The sequence below is a fragment of the Tursiops truncatus genome, chromosome 3 (genome assembly GCF_011762595.2).
Source record: "Tursiops truncatus isolate mTurTru1 chromosome 3, mTurTru1.mat.Y, whole genome shotgun sequence".
Lineage (NCBI taxonomy): Eukaryota > Metazoa > Chordata > Mammalia > Artiodactyla > Delphinidae > Tursiops > Tursiops truncatus.
In genome coordinates this window covers 107,048,511-107,073,578 of record NC_047036.1, presented here as the reverse complement: position 1 = coordinate 107,073,578, position 25,068 = coordinate 107,048,511, and the positions used below count along the sequence as shown (strand labels likewise).

General features: G+C 36.8%; 1 protein-coding gene across 1 annotated transcript in view; it reads right to left on the bottom strand.

Annotated features, from left to right (window-relative positions):
• Nucleotides 1–25,068, bottom strand: part of ADAMTS19 (ADAM metallopeptidase with thrombospondin type 1 motif 19) — a 279,661-nt gene that overhangs the window by 28,080 nt on the left and 226,513 nt on the right. Inside the window, exons 18-21 of the mRNA XM_019924890.3 lie at nt 22,724–22,877; nt 12,108–12,243; nt 4,618–4,822; nt 1,784–1,936 (exon numbers count right to left, since the gene is read on the bottom strand). Coding sequence (XP_019780449.1) covers nt 1,784–1,936; nt 4,618–4,822; nt 12,108–12,243; nt 22,724–22,877 — 648 coding nt within the window. The remainder of the gene's footprint in view (nt 1–1,783; nt 1,937–4,617; nt 4,823–12,107; nt 12,244–22,723; nt 22,878–25,068) is intronic.

Here is a 25,068-nt window from a genome sequence, read left to right as displayed (position 1 = left end):
AAAGAACATTTATTAGAACTATCCATTACTTTCCTTACTCACAAAGGCTCTTCTAGCTAGGTAGCAATGTACTGGTAGTAACATAACAAAACCAATTCAAAGTAATTCAATACAACCTATTTAAAAATTACATACATGTAAATTGTGGTAAAATTGAAAAAAATTTTTTAGGCTAAGCACAGAAAACCAAAATCAATGTTTTCTATGATCTCCCCAGTTAATTTTGATTTTCCTTAAGATTTGATGAGAGGCTACAAAATAGGCACATTTATTAATCAATTATAATAGTATTTGTCATGCAAATAGGATTTGCTAGCCTTATTTCCATATGCAGCAATGTTGGACAGCTTAGAGTTCTGGGTCATAAATTACAATAAAACCTGGATCTTCTGTTTTTTGCAATGACAAATTTTTTCTTTTTTTTTTGCGGCACGCGGGCCTCTCACTGTTGTGGCCTCTCCCGTTGCGGAGCACAGGCTCTGGACACGCAGGCTCAGCGGCCATGGCTCACGGGCCCAGCCGCTCCGTGGCATGTGGGATCTTCCCGGACCAGGGCACGAACCCGTGTCCCCTGCATCGGCAGGCGGACTCTCAACCACTGCGCCACCAGGGAAGCCCCAAATTTTGTTTCTTATAGTTAACTAGGAGTTAACAACATTTATCACTTAGAATATTTCTATTAATTAATAATGTTGGAAAAATATTGCATATCTATTCTAGTAGTTTTTTTTTCTTAGAGCAGAATTATTTCATTTAAGGAAAACATCTAGAATTTCATTAGCCAAGATGAACAAATGCAGAGTTTCTACAACTGATAGGGAGGAATAGGTGATCCTCCCCACACCCCTCCAAGGAGTACTTTCATTTCCTCAACTAGTTTAAACCTTCAGTGCTGAATGAAGTGTCAACATAAAAATAGCTTGAAAACAATAGTGTTGTCTATTCTCCTTATTTCACTCTTATGGAAACAAAGACACAGAGGTATCTAATGAGGGAGTCCTAACCATCCCCCATGTTTCTTAACTTCCAAGCCGTGCCCTTCTCTATCACACTACACTACTCTATTTTCCTCTTGTAGAATTGGGAAACATAAACCCTGAACATGAAAGAAATTATTCATGATTAGTTTGGAATTCTCTTCTGTCTAAAAGTTGTTTACTCTGAAGTGTGAGATTTCCCTATATGGTTCACCAGCTAAAAGCTGTATGGATTGGGCTGAGTATTTCCTAATTCTGTAATCAGGGATTGATTTACATTGTTGACAAATGCATCCTTTAGAATCCCAACGTAAACTTTAAATGTTCGAAGTTGTGGAAATAGTATAGTGCACTGAGAACTCAGATATGATGTTAATACGCAAACTTCGTTGGAGAGGAAAGGCATGAATAATCATAAGAAAATAGATTTTAAATGTCATGAATTTCTTGTTGGGCAATAACGAGGAGGCCGGCTAACCACAGTGTACTGTACAATGAAAACATTTCTTCCAGAATGTCCTTTAGGGTTATTTATGAATAGCTACCACTCGCCCCTCCATGCTCTGGCAGCCACCATTTTTTTTCCCAGTATTTTACACATTTTATCTTACTTATTCCTTAAAACAGTTTTATTGCGATTATGACCATAGACAGACAGGCAGGCTTTGAACCTGGGTATTTAATACTCTACCTCCATGATCTCTATTCTCTATGCCTCCTAAACTTCAGGCTGTGTGGCTATAGTACCCAGGACAATGCTGACATTAGTGAAACTCAATACTGAGAATGTACAGAATGATTCTTACCTTAGACCAGTCACCCATTCGCCACACATAGCATTTGGAGTAATCCTCGCAGTCCTCAGCCTCCCTGGGTCTGGTGGAGAGGACACATTTCTTTCTGGGATTAGTACACCTCACGGTCCGATGACGTACACCTTTGCCACACTTCACTGAACACTGGAAGATAACAGCGGAGAAGTGTGGATAAAGCTGGTGATTAAGAGATACAGACTGATGATCAAATTACGTTAGGAATTGGTTCTCATCATCTCTCACAAGCCTATCACCCACATAAAGGCCAGAATGAAGGAGAAGGAGAAGACCAGGCTACAGCCCAGCATCAGAGGCCAGGTGGAGCTTCGGTATAGTGCTGGGGTGAATGGGTTTCAGGAACACAGGACCATTACTACAGACAGTCCTGTAACACAGGGATTGTTTATGAAAGACAAATAATAAACAATGATCAAAATGTAAAACGCTAAACCTGACTGACATCAATTTTTTGCATATAATTATATAAGGAAATTCATTTTATTTTTGCTAAGATTTAGTTTGTTTTAGCCTTAAATGTTTGTGAAAAATGACAATTTCTAAGAGAATATCATTTCTCAAAACTTTTCTTAAAGCTACAACAGAGAAAACATAGCAAAAACAAAACAGTTGCTTTACATAATTATACACCCCTAGAAATAATCATTCTCAATGGCTATATGGATTGAAAATATAATTCAGGTCAAAATAAGTTTAGTTCATTTCATGAATAATTGATGCTTGACTGACAGTGTGACATAACAGGTATGAAGCATGTAAGATGTAACTGACCATACCGTTTACATTTATGCTCCCCATTATGGAATATGTATAAAGCTTCCCAGTTTTACAAAGTTATGCATCACTGATTATCTGGACACAGGAACCAAAATGGCATTGGTTGGGAGACGGGAGAGGGAGGGAGGGATGAGAGATATAGCAAAACTTGACAAGCTAATTTATATCTGTGTCTAAAAAAGGTCCAAAGAAAGAGCTGAAGGTATGCACCTAGCAAGAATGTAGTAGAGGAATAACCATGCAGATTCCAGTAGTTGTCTTCCTGAAAACTTAAGCATAGAACTCCTGAAGTTTTAAATACAATAATATTTGCACAAATGCGTCATTGTCTCATAATTTATGGTTTGCATTTGAATATCCTGAGCCTTAAGGTGGACTACATGTGTGATTTGGCATTTTAAGATTTACGTTTTTATTTTTTGCAATCAAAACTAACCTTGATCCATAAACTCAATTTTTATATTAAATCAAGACAAAAGAGACATTTTTAAAATTGGTACATTGCATTGACCTATTACTTCTCCTACCTGGTGCCAAAAATCTGTATGGTAGGATATTTCTGATCTATTTCCTCCTGAAGAGTTTGTAGAAATGCTAGTTAGGCTGAAGGAAGTGTATTTCTGTTTCTCTGATGTTCACATGAGTCTTTTCTCCAGATTGTACTCATCCATTTTCATGTAAAATTGGACAATCTATTCATTCTCAAAAGTACTCATTACAAATGAGGAAGAATCTATGCCAGAGTGAGATATAGCTTCGAAAAGTAAGACAAGAGAAAGTCACACTATTTGCTAGTGTGTCTTTTTTGGGGGGGTTGGGTTAATTGAAGAATATTCCCAAACCTCATTATCTAAGCTACTTTATCCTCAATTTTCAAAAGAATGGCTACTTATTGCAGCCTAGCATTTTCTATTTGTCATTTTTATATCTTAGCTAATATTCTGAAATTAAGCATATTTTGCTCTGGGTGTGTGTGCACACGTCTTTGTATATACATATGCGTATACAAGTGTGAGGGTGTTTACGTGTGTGTGTGTGCACGCACGCACACGCTCACCTAAAATGCTCCAGAGCAGCTAGTAAATATAAGTAATGACTGGTGTTATCATAAGAAGATATGTATCATGATAACAGAAAATAAGCATACAGTTTGGCATGGAACAAAGCTGCATGCTACATACTACATGCTAGTGGGTGTATGGTGCAGTGAGCCTGGCAGCATTGGGTTCAAATCCTAGCTCCAACACTAAGCAGGACTTTGGGTAAACTATTTAATTTCTCTGAGCTGTAGTATTTCACAAGGGTGAAACTTAACTTTTTTGCATTGCTGATTAAATATCAACAAGATACTAAATATGAAGTAAGAACAGAATCCCTGCTCACAGGAAATGACTGCTAAATGTTAATGTCCTTTCTTCTCCTTTCTCTTCTAATGCTCAGGAATATGAGTCAAATGTGTATTTTTTTTTAACATCTTTACTGGAGTATAATTGCTTTACAATGGTTTGTTAGTTTCTGCTGTATAACAAAGTGAACCAGCTATACATATACATATATCCCCATATCTCCTCCCTCTTGCGTCTCCCTCCCACTCTCCCTATCTCACCCCTCTAGGTGGTCACAAAGCACCGAGCTGATCTCCCTGTGCTATGTGGCTGCTTCCCACTAGCTATCTCTTTTACATTTGGTAGTGTATATAAGTCCATGCCACTCTCTCCAAATGTGTATTTTCATATGTGTCCACTAAAGAGTATACTCATGGTAAAGAAATAAAACAGATGGATTCTAAAATGTATATAATATATGCTCTTGATTATGTTACAATAGCCACAGAACAAAGAATAAATCTGTTTTTTCCTACTGTGAAAATTACTTATAATGAATGTATTCCTTTTATTACCAGAAAAACCAATAAATGGTGCTAAAACGGCCATGCAGAGAGACTCTGAACATGATAAAACATGACCTTATATAGGCTAAGAGTAAGAAAATCAGAGGGAAACGGAGAAGCCTCAGGGTGGGTACCGCACCTCGGACCACACGCCCGCCTCCCACACGGTCATGCAGTCCTGGCCCTCGCAGCGCTGGGTGGAGGCCGGCTTGGGCCCGGCGCAGTCCCTCTCCTGGGCTCTCATCAGGGTTCCATTGCTCAGCTGCTTGGTACAGGCCACTTGTCTGCTCTGCATCCCTTTTCCACAAGTTCGTGAACATGGGGTCCATTCTGTCATCATCCATCTAAAAGTAAAGCAAGAGTCACTGAGACAGGTTAAAAGATATCTACTTACTACATATTTTGACATGGATAGAATTAGCAGAATGTTTACACAATAGATTTATACCTTTTTTTTTTTTTTCTTTTTTACTAATATTTGAGGTTTCCCTAAGACACCCAGGCTTTCTATTGCTTCTCCACACTTCTCATCTCAGGGCCTTGCTCTTATTAGAATCTCAAAGGATGTATTAGACTCCGTCCCTGTCATGCTGCACGCTTTGCCTGCTGCTGCCCGTCACGTCATATTGCCATACTGAGGTACCTAACAAGTATAAAGTTGCTAATATACATGAGTTGGTCCTATTCTTTGCATTTTCAATCTTCACAATAACCCTACATATTAGGTACTACAACTATCGTGGGCTTTTACAGAAAGGGAAACCAAGGCAAGGAGAGGTGTAGTAACTTACCAAAGGCCACAGGTCGTGGAGTCAGAAATTGAAATCAGGTTGAAGACTACCTCACAAAAATACATGTGCAGGTATTTGCAACCTAACCTTGCACCAAAAGCAATTAGAGAAAGAAGAACAAAAAACCCCCAAAGTTAGCAGAAGGAAAGAAATCATAAAGATCAGATCAGAAATAAATGAAAAACAAATGAAGGAAATGATAGCAAAGATCAATAAAACTAAAAGCTGGTTCTTTGAGAAGATAAACAAAATTGATAAACCATTAGCCAGACTCATCAAGAAAAAATGGGAGATGACTCAAAACAATAGAATTAGAAATGAAAAAGGAGAAGTAACAACTGACATGCAGAAATACAAAGGAGCATGAGAGATTAATACAAGCAATTCTATGCCAATAAAATGGACAACCTGGAAGAAATGGACAAATTCTTAGAAATACGCAACCTCCCAAGACTGAATCGGGAAGAAATAGAAAATATGAACAGACCAATCACAAGCGCTGAAATTGAAACTGTGATTAAAAATCTTCCAACAAACAAAAGTCCAGGACCAGATGGCTTCACAGGCGAATTCTATCAAACATTTAGAGAAGAGCTAACACCTATCCTTCTCAAACTCTTCCAAAATATAGCAGAGGGAGGAACACTCCCAAACTCATTCTATGAGGCCACCATCACCCTGATACCAAAACCAGACAAAGATGTCACAAAGATAGAAAACGACAGGCCAATACCACTGATGAACACAGACGCAAAAATCCTCAAAAAAATACTAGCAAACAGAATCCAACAGCACATTAAAAGGACCATACACCATGATCAAGTGGGGTTTATCCCAGGAATGCAAGGATTCTTCAATATACGCAAATCAATCAATGTGATACACCATATTAACAAATTGAAGGAGAAAAACCATATGATCATCTCAATAGATGCAGAGAAAGCTTCTGACAAAATTCAACACCCATTTATCATAAAAACCCTGCAGAAAGTAGGCAGAGAGGGAACTTTCCTCAACATAATAAAGGCCATATATGACAAACCCACAGCCAACATTGTCCTCAATGGTGAAAAACTGAAACCACTTCCACTAAGATCAGGAAGAAGACAAGGTTGCCCACTTTCACCACTCTTATTCAACATAGTTTTGGAAGTTTTAGCCACAGTAATCAGAGAAGAAAAGGAAATAAAAGGAATCCAAATCAGAAAATAAGAAGTAAAGCTGTCACTGTTTGCAGATGACATGACACTATACATAGAGAATCCTAAAGATGCTACCAGAAAACTACTAGAGCTAATCAATGAATTTGGTAAAGTACCAGGATACAAAATTAATGCCCAGAAATCTCTTTGCATTCCTATACACTAATGATGAAAAATCTGAAAGTGAAATTAAGAAAACACTCCCATTTACCATTGCAACAAAAAGAATAAAATATCTAGGAATAAACCTACCGAAGGAGACACAAGAGCTGCATGCTAAAAATTATAAGACACTGATGAAAGAAATTAAAGATGATACAAATATATGGAGAGATAGACAATGTTCTTGGATTGGAAGAATCAACATTGTGAAAATGGCTCTATTACCCAAAGCAATCTACAGATTCAATGCAATCCTTATCAAACTACCACTGGCATTTTTCACAGAACTAGAACAAAAAATTTCACAGTTTGAATGGAAACACAAAAGACCCTGAATAACCAAAGCAATCTTGAGAACGAAAAATGGAGCAGGAGGAATCAGGCTCTCTGACTTCAGACTATACTACGAAGTTACAGTAATCAAGACAGTGTGGTACTGGCACAAAAACAGAAATATAGATCAATGGCGCAGGACAGAAAGCCCAGAGATAAACTGACGCATATATGGCACCTTATCTTTGATAAAGGAGGCAGGAATGTACACTGGAGAAAGGACACCCTCTTCAATAGGTGGTGCTGGGAAAACTGGACAGGTACATGTAAAAGTATGAGATTAGAACACACCCTAACACCATACACAAAAATAAGCTCAAAATGGATTAAAGACCTAAATGGAAGGCCAGAAACTATCAAACTCTTAGAGGAAAACATAGGCAGAACATTCTACGACATAAATCATAGCAAGATCCTTTTTGACCCACCTCTTAGAGTAATGGAAATAAAAATAAAAATAAACAAATGGGACCTAATGAAACTTCAAAGCTTTTGCACAGCAAAGGAAATCATAAACAAGACCAAAAGACAACCCTCAGAATGGGAGAAAATATTTGCAAATGAAGCAACTGACAAAGGATTAAACTCCAAAATTTAGAAGCAGCTCATGCAGCTCAATAACAAAAAAACAAACAACCCAATCCAAAAATGGGCAGAAGACCTAAATAGACATTTCTCCAAAGAAGATATACAGATTATCAACAAACACATAAAAGAATGCTCAACATCATTAATCATTAGAGAAATGCAAATCAAAACTAAAATGAGATATCATCTCACACCAGTCAGAATGGCCATCATCAAAAAATATAGAAACAATAAATGTTGGAGAGGGTGTGGAGAAAAGGGAATACTCTTGCACTGCTGGTGGGAATGTGAATTGGTACAGCCACTATGGAGAACAGTATGGAGGTTCCTTAAAAAACTACAAATAGAACTACCATATGACTCAGCAATCCCACTACTGGGCATATACCCTGAGAAAACCATAATTCAAAGAGACACATGTACCCCAATGTTCACTGCAACACTATTTACAATAGCCAGGAGATGGAAGCAACCTAAGTGTCCATCATCGGATGAATGGATAAAGAAGATGTGGCATATATATACAATGGAATATTACTCAGCCATAAAAAGAAACGAAATTGAGTTATTTGTAGTGAGGTGGATGGACCTAGAGTCTGTCATACAGAGTGAAGTAAGTCAGAAAGAGAAAGACAAATACCGTATGCTAACACATATATATGGAATGTAAGAAAAAAAATGTCATGAAGAACCTAGGGTTAAGATGGGAATAAAGACACAGACCTACTAGAGCATGGACTTGAGGATATGGGGAGGGGGAAGGGTAAGCTGTGACAAAGTGAGAGAGTGGCAGGGACATATATACACTACCAAACGTAAAACAGATAGCTAGTGGGAAGCAGCCACATAGCACAGGGAGATCAGCTCGGTGTTGGTGTTTTGTGACCACCTAGAGTGGTGGGATAGGGAGGGTGGGAGGGAGGGAGACGCAAGAGTGAAGAGATATAGGAACATATGTATAGCTGATTCACTTTGTTATAAAGCAGAAACTAACACACCATTGTAAAGCAATTATACTCCAATAAAGATGTTAAAAAAAAAAAAAAAGCCTGCCACAGAGAACTCCCTACTTATCTCGAGGAAGTAATCACTAATGTATTATGCCCATCACCTGCAACCGATTGCTGTTAAACACGATAACATTTGCACTGCAGTACTGCCTCTAATGAAGTTCCTGTCTGCTCATCTTTCAAGTATGATGCAGACGTACCATTTTGCTTTGGAGTCCCCTAGTAGATTTTTCCTAAAGTGAATATTTATCTCTCAAATTTATTTCAGTTTCTGCTTCATCCTTCTGCACAAGGATACCTAGGCTATAAGCATAATTTAAACCCATCTATATGCCTTTCCCCTCAACTAGGGAACCAGCCATGGAACTATGGAAGACACTACTGAAAAGAGAAGTATTTGCAATTTCATGAAATCCTAATTTTTTTAATAAAATATATTTTAGAAATCCTTAGTATAATGATAAAAAGTTACTTTTTTCATTCCTTGGAAAGCTGCTGAAAAATAAGAACAAAGATATGAAACATATTGTAGTGAGAGAAAACATTTTATATTTTAGAATTCATCTAATTGGGAATTATCTCATTTCCTCATCTTCAAGCCTCCTTCTTACAAAGCTATTTACTAGTGCATTAATATATTTTATATTTGGTACATAGGGTTACATCAGGCCATTTGGTGACTTTTTCAAAAAATGTGAATGGTAATTAGAATGTTTTTTACCATGGTGGGGAAAAAAGAAGAAGCAAGAGGAACAAAAGTTGTGCTATGCCAGTAAATCTTGGAAAGATTTCCTGTGATGACCCCTCAGGATTTGTCAATTTCTTACTTTCCAGTATTTTGGTTAACCTCACTGACATTGCTTCTTGGTTGTTCAAAATGCACTGCCTCCTTTTCCAAGGGAAAGAAGATAATAATTGCTAACAAAAAGACTTCCAGTCTCCAGCTGCAAAAATTTCTCACTCAGAAATATATCAACCTTTCAAAACTATTCATTTTACCAAGTCATTATCAAGGCATTTTCCCCCAAGATAGCTGAGGTCAGTGAATGAACAATGAATGGTGTGTACTGTACATTCTGATTCTTCACAGACCAGGTTAGGAAGTGACAAATATGCTCTAGTCCTCGAATCCAGGTCATTCAAGATTCCTGATATATCAGAAAAAGCTCCTGCTCTTTTATCCAAATGGGAAAGCTATATGGTATATAAAAGTGTTTTGAAACATTTTAATAAATTATTTAACAAAAGGTAAATTAGCATTTTAATGTCTATTAAAAGAGATTAAAAGAAGAGAAAGAGGGCTTCTCTGGTGGCGCAGTGGTTGCCAGTCCGCCTGCCGATGCAGGGGACACGGGTTCGTGCCCCGGTCCGGGAAGATCCCATATGCCGCGGAGCGGCTGGGCCCGTGAGCCATGGCCGCTGAGCCTGCGAGTCCGGAGCCTGTGCTCCGCAACGGGAGAGGCCACAACAGTGAGAGGCCGGCGTACCGCAAAAAAAAAAAAAAGAGAAAGATAATTCTTAGGAATAGTAATAACAACAACAAAAAAATCCAGGTTCTTTAGCTGACAGGGCAAAAGCTAAAAGCTCAGCATCTGTTATCTGCCTAGCAATGAATGGAAAAGACCCAAGGACCTGACTGTAGGCAACAATATTTCCCTAGGTCACCCTTTCTGTTGATTACTACCCTGCTTTGTAAAAACACGTAATTAAAGCAGCCGCATAGCACAGGGAGATCAGCTCGGTGCTTTGTGACCACCTAGAGAGGTGGGATAGGGAGGGTGGGAGGGAGGGAGACACAAGAGGGAAGAGATATGGGGACATATGTATATGTATAACTGATTCACTTTGTTATAAAGCAGAAACTAACACACCACTGTAAAGGAATTATACTCCAATAAAGATGTTAAACAAAACAAAAACACGTAATTACAGAGTTAGATGAAAAGCATATAGTTCGGCTTGTGCAAAGGGCATTATTGAACATTATTGAAAGTAATGTACGTTTTTCTTTTGCATATTCTTTTACATACCATTCTTCTATTCTCTGGAAGCATATTTTTCCCTTTGAGGGGGAGGGAAGAATTGTTAGAGCACGGATGCAAAGAAAGGAAAAAGTAGATAATCAGCTTTTGATACCTTAAATACACTGAGTCTACAGAAAAGCAAGTCTTGAAATTTCAGCTTTGTAGAGGAAGACAAGATTTTCCAAATTCTTTTAAGTTGGTTGACATAGCATGAGCCAGGTCTGGAGGGCTTAACAACTGAGTTTTGCAATAAGCTAGAAATAGAAGGAACTTGGGATGCAGTGCTACCTCTGAAGGGGAAGGTGGGCGAAGAGGGAAACGAGAAGAACTGAGCATTAGAGATTACTGAAGACAGAAAAGCCTAAATATAGTTAATCGGCAACTCTGTTTCTCACTCTCCTTTCACTTCCCCATACATTGTGGTGGAAGGTCACGAGGAAGATTATATTAGTTAGAGAGCACTCCAAAGCTACAAATTCTCTGCATATCCAAGTTGCAGTACATACACATTCGCTGTGACTCCACTGCAGAAACTATTGGGAGAGGAGATCAATTGTTTGACTCCCTAAGAACTCACAAATACACCCTAACTCACTGAGCTTCAATAAATCTCTGAGTGTCAGGATAGAATAAAAGTCTGTGTCTCCATATTCTAGAGGAATCAATCCAGCTTCAGACTCTTTCTGTCATTCTGTCCCACAAAGTTTTGAGGACTTTTGACACTGGGGCTGAGTTCCACTCAAGCCCAACATTAATTTTTATATGAAAGCACAGAGATTTTCGGGAGCCCTGTGCCTGAAACCATTCTGCACAGCCTTGCTGCAAGCCCACCCCCAAATCATACTAAGGTTCCATTCACCCATCTCTGCTGGTTACTGAGGCGTAGGCTTTCTTTTACACCACTTTACGGTGCTCAGCATTGCGGTTCTATCCCCTACTCATGAGTTTCTTCCCTGCTTTGTTGCTTATTACTCACTGGGGAAGTCACATGGGACCGAAGCAACCAACTTTCGAATAACTAGGACCCAGGTCGGGAATCTGGCGATCAGAGATCAGGAACCAAACAGTTTGCCCTGGGGACGCTGGGGTGAGGAAGTGAGGATCTAGCCTTGGGGACCAGAAGGACCAAATGCTCCCACTGTTGTGTAGGGGACTGGGTCCTGGCCAGTCCCACTTTAGTTTATATCGTCATTGGCAAGTGCTTAAAACACCATTTTGGAGAATTTAGGAATGAGTAGCTGAATTCAACCAAATAACCAGATTTTTGAAGAGGTGACCAACAGGTTACCAAATACTTTTAAATACTCCTCTGCCATCCAGTTAGGAGTTGTCTTCACACTGTGGACAGCAGCTGAAGTTGAAGTCAATCCTAACCGTGGTTTTCTAACACTCATTCCATCAAGTTGATTATCTTTCTTTCTTAGACCTTGCTTATTTAAAGCCTTACATTTTGGTACATATCCACTGCATTGTTTTTAAGAAAATGGGATTTTGTTAATGAGTGGTGGGACAGGGTTACCTTGTTTGGCACGGTTGCTCATTGCACTTGCGAATCTGTGGCTCTGGCTTGGTTAAGTATTTGCATTTCTTATTGTCCACAATGCTGATATTTTTGTTCATGATTTTCGTGCAAGACACTGTTGTCTTCCTTTCTCCTGAAAAGAGCAAAGAAACATAAAAAGAAATGTTATTTTAGGCCTCTATGCAATGGACTTATTGCATAGTCTTATATGCATGTTTATTCGAGGTATTCCTAGACTTGTAATTTTCATATTTTAAACAAATTTTAGGTTAGATCAATGAGGATGATATTTTTATAATTTATATAACAAAATGTAACTCTAGGCTTAAGGAAGATAATTTTTTTTCTTGTTAGCAATTAAATGGCAAGTTTTATAATACAAAGGGATTATGGTGCATAAGTTGATAAGATGTTACTTAAAGATTTTTATAAAGGACTGTGCCATCTTTTAGCATTCAGTGGTGGAAAGCAGTATTTGTATGAAACCTTTGTGCACATAAATATGCATATAAACGTGTGCACATTTTACCATCTGGCTGTATACCATCAGGGGGTAAGTTATGGGAAGCAAGCTTCTCTTGAATATAACTCAGACTTATATTGTTGTCACTTCTGGTAAAGACCCCAAGAATTCAAGAAATCCTCATTCCCTAATGATTATCCTGTTCTCTAAGAAAAGCCATGGGAGTTTTCCCATTTTCCACCAGCTTTCAGAAAACTGGCTTTTCCCCTTTCTCTGTATGCTGTATTCATTTTGCTTAGAGCCCTATAAGCACACTTGCTTGACGACACTTATTATTTCATCTTACACTGAAAAAGCCTACTACATATGTGCTGATTCTGTTTCTCTAAAAAAGTTTAAATATCTATATAGGATTTAATAATTTAATTTAACTTGTTTGACATTATAAAATAATTAAATCAGCCAATAATTTTAAAGCCAGACAGGTCATGAAGGATTAAGAAAAAAAAATCACAAGTCTTTTGGGTCACTATTGAAGGGCCCATTAGTTAGGAGCTTATGACTACCATGCAATGATAATTAGGAAGCTCAGAGCATTCATACTGGTCATGCCAAACAGGACAGCCTGGGCTTGTGGCAGAGAGGTCACTCCATTCTTTAATTAACAGAGAAGGAGGCTGGCATCAAGAAAGGATGTAGAGAGAGAGAGAGAGCTACTTTGAATAACTTTTGAGTATCTTTTACTTTGACTTGAGGGGGATTGGGAGAGACAGGGGTAACCAAGTGGAAGGCAAAAGAATAGAAACAGGTTCAGGATCTTTCCTTGATTACCCTCTCAACAACACTGAGCATAGTCCCATGACAACTTGTAGTATAAAAACATGACTATATCTACATACATATGTGGATTAACTAATAATTATATCTGTGGTCACTGCATGTCATGTTATTGAAAACATTTAGATCTTTAGTTCCATCTTCTAGCATAGGCAGCACAATGTTGGCTAAATTATTTTCTATCTGGAGAATCCCAGAGTTCTGGAGCAATGCAATTTTTTCTATGGGAGCTCAAGACAGACAAGAGTGCCAAGCAGGTAAAAGGTCTTTTCCTTCGAGAGGGAAAAGGCATGCCTTCAACCAGGACTCTGTGGCACTCAGTGAAGGGTGCACCAATGGGCCAACAATGGGGAGGGCCTTGAGATGGACATCCAACCATAGATAAGTAAAAGGTACCCCCCAGGTGCTCCTTTCTCCACCGAGAAGTTGCCTTGGAACAAGGCTGCATGACTTGGCAAATGGAGCATGGGCTGGATTGCGGTCTCTGGGGCGAGGACTTTATGTGGAGTGCCAGCTGCCTAACTAATGCAACAGCCACGTCTCAGAGGTCCACTAGCCTGACCTGTGCAGCTCATGCAGTCAGGTAAGCTTATGCTAATGTGTAGAGGAAAGGCAACCTTATAAGCCCCAGGCAAATGTTTAAGGGCTGTCCAGGCTATTCCTTGGTAGGTCAAGAAGGGTGGGGTGAGGCATTAGACTTAATCATAATAGTGTTCAATACCCATCAACTTCAAATAATTTTCAAATAAGCTGCTAGATAAGCAGAAATGACTTATGATGTTAATTTTTCTTCACAGAAGAAACTGGCTTTACTAGGTAGGAGTTACCTAAATGTGAAAATTTGGGAAGTTTTTGGTCAACTTCCACCTAGTTTCCTATGCCTCAGGTGCTCCTATATGACCTTTATGAAATAGGTGTAACACAGATTTTGTATAATGCTAGCATATGTAAGTATTATTTCTACATGACAATGATGCCTACCTAAAAGTAGGATTAAAATAAATGTTGCTTTTATGAAATATAAATATTAGTTTTAAAATCTAATTTAAAACCTCATAGTTATAAGACACTCTTTTACAGAATAGATGTAGTTGTCTAAACTAATTTAAATTTAATGCTTTTTGCCAACTACAGCACAAAAAGATGACAAACAGACAATACCCAGAGAGCCTTTGCTGAACTTCAGTGTAGCCACAGAATGAGTAACTCAGAGCTAATTACACTGCATTTTTTCCTTTACTCAGAAAATATCTAACCTTAGTTATGTTGGCCCAGAGGTAACATATTGAGCTTTTGAAAAAAATCTTTTAAGTATTGATATATCAAAAGAGATACAGGTACTGGTGCCATTACAGGGAGCACCTTACTGGTGCTCTAAAAAAGTATGAAGGCATGTGAGCACGAATTGGAACATTTCCATCTACATTGTAGCAAAGACCCTCACATCATAAGTTTTTTGGCAGCTAGAAGAGGGATTAGCCCTACTTTTTAAAAATTTCATTGAACAAAGACAAGAGAATCAAGAAAAGAAATCTAATGCTCAGTTACAGGCACATTATGTCTATGAAAATACAACTAGGATCTTAAAGCCATACAGAAATGTTATTGTTTGATTTTTTTCTTTTATATAGTTTTATGTCCCAGCCAACAGAGGAAATTTCCATTATAGCATCTAACAGCAGTATTTACAACGCATCCAGTACTGTAGAACCGAGGGATGAACAGAAAGTGATGAAGTAACTGGCCTTCTGCCTGAACCTTGAGTAGCTGCAAGCTGTTGACAGTGTATTATTTGCTTTATGGGAATTAATTTCATCTCTGGGTCATTCCCACTAAATCAGTATTGGGGAAATCTGTTTTGAACATAATTACAAATAAAATACAATAACCATTATATATTCATCTTATTACCAAATTTGGGCAAAAACTGAAAAGGAGGGGTAATTTTTATTTACTGATTCTTTCTTTGTTCTCCGAAGACACTGAACAGAGTACACATTATGTTGTGTTCCTTCTTTTCCAATCTCAGTGATAAATTGATTTTTTTTCTATGCTCTGTATTTAACTCATGAAATGGAAATTTTTAATAAAACTATAGTCTACTCAGGTAGATCACATTTCTAAAACCTGCATCATACATGTAGAAACAATCTGGGGAGTGGGTACAGTGTTTTAATATGCGTAACTGAAATTCTCTGTATGTTATGGGACATTTCAAACTTTTAAAAAAATTTTTATTTTTAGTTTTGAAATAATTGTATACTCACATCTACTTGTGAGAAATAATAAAGAGAATCTGAATACCCTTTTCCAGTTCCCCACAGTGGTAATGACTTGCAAAACTAGAGTACAGTATCACAACCAGCACACTGACATAGATATTGTCAAGATGTACAATATTTCCATCACCACAAAAATCCCTCCAGTTACCCTTTTAGAGCCACACCCACTTCCCCTACCATCCACCACTCAATGAGTCCCGGCAGCTACTAACCTGTTCTCCATTCCTATAATATTTTCAAGAATGTTTTGAAAACTGTTATATACAGTATATATACAGTGTATAACTTTTGGGGACTGACTTTTTTACTCTGCATGATCCCCTTGGAGGTACATCTACATTGTTGTATCAATCATTTGTTTCTTTCTACTGCCAACTAGTAAATCCTGCTGTGGATGGACCACAATTTGTACAACAATTCATCCAAATGTTTTACTAAAACTGGGGAAGTCTATAAGAAAGAGACTATATATAGTCATCTGTCTTTACATTCTTCTTTAAAAATTTTTACTTAATTATTTTCTATTGAACTAACAATGACTAGCAAGCAATTGAACCAAAAGTAAAAATACTTTAATGATGAAGAAGGTCTTTTTTCTGAGCACTTCTTAGAGTTACATAATGTCATGTCCTTTAATGTCATGTCATGTCCTTTAATTTTTAGCCATTCTTTTTACATTTCTATAAAACATTTTTTCCTTCAAGGTTTGGGCTTAATATTAAAATGACAATTTCATTTTTTATTTTAATAAAAAATTTTATTTTGTATTGTTCATAACACTCAATAAACAATCCAATGTGATCTTGTCATTTCCATACACACAAATATTTTAATGTAATCCCCTAACCTTCAAGTTAAATTTAACTTGAGTGCTAGCATAACACTTAAGTACCTTCACGAATTACCTTCTTTCTACTTTTTTGGTCAAATAATTTCCCACAGCTTGATCCTCATATTTTTCACTCTAGTAATAAACATTCTCACTAACCCCAGGGCTTTTGCAACTATGCATATCCCTGGAAGGCTTTTTACAATTCCCCATATCACTCTGTATGGTGTTTTCTTATTATCTAACCCCTACTAGGTGGATAGTAAATTTTCTAAAAACAGAAAGTACTCATCTTTGAATCATCCAGCAAAAGTGCAAGTACAGTCAGTATTGGTAAAGGAATCAACAAATGAAATATAAACATGTAATTCAAGCTCAAAGTACTTCCTGTACTAAGAGGTACATCTCAACACTGTGTTTCCTAAGATGGTAAAAAATCATGTGCAAACTAAATGAATAATTATGGGAAATAATTATATATGGCAAATCTAATACATGGATTATTATTTAGGTGTTAAATTCAAGTTTATAAAGAGTTTACATTAATATAAACATTCCTATTAATTTAAGTAAAGAAAGCATCAATAGGATACAAAATGGCACTAAATATTACTAAAACAAAATAATGCAGAGAAGAGCAAAAATATATTTTGGTGCGTTTTCTTTGGCTAATAACATTTACTTTGGTACATGCAAAGTGCCTGTGAAAGGGAAAAACAGGAAAAAACCCAGCACCCTTCATAAGATACAGGTATTGGTATACTGAAATACTTCCTCAATTTGGACCCCCAAACTTGGATGCCTCCTGAGAACCTGGTCATGGACAAGGAAAGCCATGTCTAGAAGATATCACAATACAAGGTTTACAGCATGAGAGTCATAAGCTAGCAGGATTTGGACTAATGTGAAGAATGTGGAATGCTGACTTATTTTTTTTCCCCTTCAAATTGTATCTATTCAGATTTCTTAAAAGCATGTTTAACTCTTCATTTATTTCAAAACACGTTATTAAATTTGGGGGCCTTCATTCAAGGTTTTATTTCATTAATTCATCTACTAGATAAAAGTCCTAGAGTAATGCAGTTACTGTATATAGTATGTGGAATGCTAACTCCACAAAAAACCATCAGATATTATGGAATGGTAGATACCTGATGTCTCTGAAGACCAAGATCATTTCAAACAGTCTTTTATGTCAAAAAAATCCTTTATCCACTGACCCCTACTTCTAAGGTGCCAAAATAAATTTAAAACATCCCTTCAAAGATTTTTAGATATTTTAGAACACCAATGCAAAGTAAACATTTATTGCACAAATATGTTTTACGATGTTTGAAAATAAAAGGACTAATATCAATGGCCAATGCTAAAGTACAAAATGATATATCCATTTAAATTTTTCTGGAACTATGATTTGAATTTGACAAGATCGTGATGAAAAGTGTACAAGTTAAACTGCTGGAAAAATTTACTTGAGATCACCAGCATTACTAGGTATTTTAAATTAATATTTCTTCTAAAAGAAGAAGTTTTTATATCTTAGGCTTTTGTTATCTTGTAACAACTGGTATTAATAAATTAATAGAAATGCATAATCAGTTAACTCTTATTTGGGTAATTTTAAAACTTAGTTTGAGATACTGATGTAAAAGATATTGATAAAAATTTAGCTACTGGACATTAGGTATTTTTTTAAAATTTCTTTTTCCCACTTATTTCCGGAATGTGATGCCTTAAAATTGTATTCAAAAAAATAACATGTCGAACACTGAAATTTTATACTGCCCTGTGATACTTTATTTGCTCTTTCTTGCTTAATATTTCTGTGAAGTAGAATAGTTCTATTATTCCTCTTTGCTGCTGAAGATAAATTTTACATGAGTCTGTTTCCAATGTTCTGTGCTTCGAACTTACTCTCATCTAATTCATGAATATGCTGAAAGATTACAAAGCTCTTTCTGGCTATAAAATCGACGAAACGGAGTCAGAAATAATGCGATTCTTGAAACCTTGTCCATCCACTTTATTTATGAACTGCAAAGGAAAATAATATCCAAATGCCCAGAAATACTTTGGCATTGAAATGAATATACGTCCTATTAACATAGTCAGAGATAATTGAAAACTGTTGACTAAACACAATGGAACAGATTTGAGAGAGAAGGTTTATTCAAGTGCAAATCATATAGAGATTGCTTATAATTAGGACTATTTTATAAAATAAGTCATTTGAAATAAAAGTAAGGACATATCTAAATTCTTATTTAACATATTAAATAAAACATCTCTTTGAATCCAAAGAAAACCTATGTAGGGTTCCTTTTTATCCACGGCCTCTCCAGCATTTATTGTTTGTAGATGGGAGTGTAAACGGGGACAGCCCCTATAGAAAACAGTATGGAAGTTCCATAAAAAACTAAAAATAGAACTACCATATGACCCAGCAATCCCTCTACTGGGCATATACCCAGGGAAAACCATAATTCAAAAAGACACATGCACCCCAATGTTCACTGCAGCTCTATTTACAATAGTCAGGACATGGAAGCAACTTAAATGTCCATCAACAGAGGAATAGATAAAGAAGATGTGGTACAAATATGCAGTGGAATATTAGCCATAAAAAGAAACAAAACTGGGTCATTTGTAGAGACGTGGATGGACCTAGAGACTGTCATACAGAGTGAAGTCAGAAAAACAAATATCGTCTATTAACGCATATGTGTGGAATCCAGAAAAATGGTATAGATGATCTTATTTGCAAAGTATAAATGAGACACAGACGTAGAGAACGTATGGATACAGAGGGGAAAGGGGGGGTGGGAGGAACTGGGAGATTGGAACTGACACATATACACTATTGATACTATGTATAAAATAGATAACTAATGAGAACATACTGTATAGCACAGGGAACCCTACTTAATGTACGGTGGGGACCTAAATGGGAAGGAAATCCCAAAAAGAGGGGATATAGGTATACGTACAGCTGAGTCAGTTTGCTGTACAGTAGAAACTAACAACACTGTAAAGCAACTATATTCCAATAAAAATTAATTAAAAAAAAAACAAATAAAACCTATGTAATCTCTAAGGGACATGCTATACATACTTTGTGGAAAGAAATGACACCAAACCCCTGAACTGCTCTTGAAGGAAGTATATAACATGGAGGAAAGAAGACTTGAACTCTGGAGTCCTGGATTCTAATCTTGGCTCCTCCCACATTGGGCCTGTGACCTTGGGAAGTCTCAATCTCTAATGCACTTCACTTTTCTCATGTTAATAATTATGAAGTTATGCTCAAGAATATCTAAAAGCCCTTCTGACCTTGAAACTAAAATAATTTACATTGAACCTCTATTTCTTAAGGCCTGACAATTGACAAAACATATTCTAGGTTGCAATTAATGTGATTTTGGAAAAAATTTTTAACCCTAAAAATTCGCTTGTTCAAACTGAAGACTCACAAGTTCTGTATGTTTACTTCTGAAGCTTTTACTAGACCACAATTATGGCAGAATGAAAAAAAAATGAGTATAATAAAATTCACTGGGCAAACACTTTCCTGTCTAGAATCTCAGATGTAAACAGATTTTAATGACTGCCTTTTAGTGCAATAACAGGAACCAGCAACCTTTTCGTTGCTCCATTTCCAGATAACCCATCACGGAATGGCAGCTGAGTTATATTAAAGAAGAAAGTTCTAACTCTGTGGATCTTCACTTTAAATGTGTTTGTTTCTATTTGTGTTTTTGTTTTTTTATGGATAGGGGATGTGAATCAGAACGCCTTAAGTGAAATGGGCCCTGACATCAGTAAGAAATGGGAGAAGCAGAGGAATAGGAATTTGGGTGTACATGGGGTCATCAGCAGGAGAGGACTGAGGACACAGGATCCCAAGTCACATGGTGATAATGGGACCCCAGGGAAACATGGCCAATGAAAATTTCATTGTGCCAAGGGTGATTGCTACAAGCTTTTAAATTGTGAGTGACTAGAAATCCTTTTGTTATAATTACTCTGTACCCCTGGGAGCAAAGTATGCTCTTTATAATGTCTCCCTTCCCCTGCCTACCATGTTGCCTTTGCTCTGGTGACCCCAGAGCTCCAAGTGCTGCAGCAGAAGTTGTTCCTCCCCAGCCTCCAAACCTCTGGATGTTCCCGGTACCCTTTTCCTCTCTCCTGAGGACACTGTTTCTTGCTTCCTTTACCGCCACCAGTGGGGTGGCCATTTTCTTGCTTACACCCCATACCTTTACATCTAGAGAGCATGGGTGTCCATGCCCCTCGCTGTCACCACCAGACCATTCTCCCTTCCTTCTTCCTAAACCTACAGCTTTGGAGCAGACTATGCAGTGCAGTCCCCTTCTTGCTGTAACCGAACACCAACCCCTGATTCAATCTCTCTTTTTACTCTAAGATTTTACCTCCTGGATTATTGTTCTATTTTCTAATACTGCTCCTAACACATTTTTTTGGTAATTATTATAGCCATTTGAACGATTCTTCCAACACTGAGGCCTCTCAGTTCCGGGCACACTTCTCTTCCCAAAGATCTGTACTTTCACTTCACTGAAGCCACCAACTCTCCTGGTCTTGTTATTACTAATAACTATATCCCCTCCATACTCTTAGCTCTATTTTCTGTCACCATCTCCTGTATTTCCAGCCCTCTCCCTTAAGTACCCTGAATCTAAAAGTTCTTTAACTCCACCAGGCCCTAAAATCCATTAGTGCTACCACCTTTTCACTGTCTTTCAAAGTCCTTTGTATTTTTAGTTTCCTCCTTATACAACTAAATTCCATGGCCAATCATTTTCAACTCCTTACATACAACCTCAGGTCAAGCGGATTCTCCTTTTGTTTTATTACACTCACATGGCAATTCCAAAACTTGTACCACAAGTGCATCTGTATGCTGTACATAGCTGGAGGGTAAGTATCATTATGATATGTATGTCAAGCTAAATTCATGACTGTCAACTTCAAGTGGACCATCAATGCTACCATAAAGTCAAAATACATGTACCATTTCATTCATTCTCTCACTCTCTTAAGTGACCACTTCACATCTCCTCTCTTTTCAAAATTCTCATATCTTCTTTCTCACCTTTAATAGCAGCAAAATGGCCTTTACTGATAAAATAGATGCAACCAAAAGAGTACCACCACAAGTTTCCAACATCTGCTTCTGTTCAAAATACTGTATTTTCTCCTGTTACTAGTGATGGGCTCTCCATATTTCTATCCAAAGCCAACTATTCCATTCCATCCATCCTGCCAACTTAAGGATATCACTCCAGAAATTTTTTGCTCTCTCCTTTGCACCACTAGTTTTCTGTTCTATTCTAGAAAACTCACATTGGGAAATCATCATGTATAATTTCCCCTATTAAAAACAACAACAAACTCTTTGATTCATATTCCCTTCCAGATAATGCCACATTTCTCTGCTTTCTTGTTTCAGCAAAATTTCCTGTTACCTTTAGTCCTTTCTTCAATTCATCACATGCTATTTTCTCTTGAATTCACTCCACTTAGTCTTTTGAGCCAAATCATTAAAAGTAATTTTGACAGAGTCATCATTGACCTCTATGTTTCAAATATAAAAATATAATATCTTTTGAAATACAATAAATATATTTGAATGTAATAGTCAATTTCAGTGCACATTATTTTTGACTTATTAGCAGCTTTTGATACAGTTGATCATTCTCTCTTTCTTGTAATAAATACTTTCTCACTTGCCTTACAGAAAAGCATTCTCATTTGCATGTTTTTTCTCCAATGTTGTTGGCTACTTATTTTAATATGCTTTGTTGGTTTCTTCCCATCTCTCTGAACTCTAAATGGTATAGTGTCCCAAGTAAATATAAAAGTGTAAGTATATGACATAACAACCTGTATGGTGTCTAGGGCAGCCCCCATAAGTGTTAATATTTATGCAAAGCAATGCAATGAGTGACCATATTGAGTGACATATGTAACAACTGTACGTAGCCTTTCTTCAATTCATGCCAGTTTTTGCTGCAAAATAGTTCAGGGATTTAGGCACTAAACGTGTCACAAAAAACTTTCAGTTTCCAATCCTTTATGGAGTTTGAAATTTTAGATAAGGGGTTATGGACCTGTCTTAATTATCAATGGGTAATCAGAAAAGAAGCTGTTTTGGAAAGGTAAATACTGAAAAATACTTCACCTCCTCCACACGTGGCATCGCAATCTTCCCAGCCTGTGTGTGTCCACATGAAAAGGGGTTCAGGTGCTTTGGAGCTCTGATTCTCTGGTACAGGGTCTGACGGGATAGTGTATTCATAATGAAGACCATAATTCTGGTCTTGAAACAGCAGCACCTATAATATATAAAAGTGATCAAGGCAGATGGATCAAAGTAGAGCATATTCAATGTAAAGCATAAAACTAAGGATACGAATACCTTAAAATGCTTTTTGCATGGTGTGCATGCTCCTTTAATACATAGTAGACTTGAGATATTATGCTTAAATGTTAAAATTGTCCTGCTTCTGAAATCACTGGAGTTACACACTTACCTTTGAGCTAAAGACAGCATGGAAAACATAGGCCACCTGAATAAGGTCAGAGATACCACATCACTTTCTCCCAAGTTGATGGACTAGACAGTCTCTCAAAGCATGGTACAAGTATGAGATGACTTTAGTAGGGGGGACAGGGACATGTGTCCTACATAACATCAAGATATAACCCACGATCTAATATCAAATGAAGCCGTTCCACTCATATAAAAGAGAAAGATGAATAATAAGTCGCTGTGTCAACAGAGGAAGAGAAGATTTTGGAAATCATTTCACTCCATAAGGGCAGAGAACTTCTAAGCCAATTAGAGGACAAGAATTTTATTCCATGTATGCTTACAGTTTAACTTTGGCAAGGTTACTAATTTTCCATTTATAATAAAGATCATTTCCTTTGAAAAGAAATTTACGTTAAAAAGAACTTCTAACTGCAAATTAACTTAATAATGGTACAGTTATGTACACATATGTAAACAGTGTAAGAAACCATAAAGGATGTATGAGAATGATTGAACTTTGGGCTACATGGACTAAACCATAAGCAGGGACCATGTCTGCTTTGTTCTCCCATGGTACCCAGTATCAAGCTAAGAACTGCATCATCATGGGCAAGCATACATGTTTTAAATGAAAGAAAAATACCTGAAATATACTCATTTTAAATAAAAGAATGAATGAGAATATATGTTTCTTTATAAATACATTTTCACCAAATATGTCAAACAAGCTCATAGAATATATCACTTCTATGGATCTGAGGATTTATGGAAGCAGTCTATATGACATGCTGTGATGTATAAAAACATATATATCTAAATTTTAAATTATGTTGAAGTATTAGAAAACTTAAATATTTAATCTGTATCAAGGTGGTTGTAATGACAGGTTACAGAGTTAACACTTAATAGGAAAAAATTTAAATGAGCCCAGGGTTAATTTTCTTTACTTCTTTTTCTTAAGATTCTGCCTCAATATATTATCAGAAATACTAAGATACATTTTAATATGTGGATTGGGGAACTAGTATGATGACATTATAAATCAACTATATCAACAATAAAAATAATACTTTAAAAATTCATATATACTAACATGCTGGATCCTACTTCTAAGTATATCACAGTGCTTATTTTGGCTTTAAATATCTCATTTCATGTTGCCAGTGACTTTTCAGCTAAATGAGTTAAAAAAGAGAGAGATGGACTCACCTTGTTTATGGAAATAACCAGACTATTACATGATTTTCAAATTGATGAAATGAACATATAAATAAATTATTTGCCAACTTATTTAATTAAGTGAAATCATGTCTTTTTTTCTTAAAAAACTACCTTTTCATCGATAGAACTTTAGATTGTCCTTGAATACCTAATGCCATTTAAAATAAAGACATTGGCTAAAAAATCATTAGCTCTTTCTTAAACCATTTGAACTTGGCAGTATTCTTTGCAAGAAGGAAAGTGTGACCGCGTTACAGCTGAGGGGCACATACTGAAGCATGGCAGCAGAAGGTATTGCCTTTCAAAATTCAGTACCAGCTTTCAATCTGTAATAGTCATTAAAGAAAAATATCTTAGAAGTGCAGTTTTCCTTGGATTACTGAATAAATCCAGGTCACATAGATGCCTTCTTTTAGACATAGTTCACTGACTTTAATTATGTTTCATGCTTCCAGGAAAAACCTTGGTAATTACCAGTCAGATTAAGGATTCTGCAGCAAGGAAACTCCCTCTGCCCAACACTGAGGTCTCACATATATTGTTTTAAGATTCTGAATTAGAGGCTCACTAAAAGAGCCTCAGTCTTCTTCCATTAAAAAAAACGTAGTTTACATTAATGTAATAAGGGAGGCAACCTGATGGCGTTTTCTGCAGCCCAATCATTAAACAAATGTTTGTTGTTGATAATGTTGTTATTCTAAGTGAACCAGTCATGGAAAGAGCCAGATATTGGTCATACAATGTTTGTTAGTCATTTTTTTTTTTTTTCC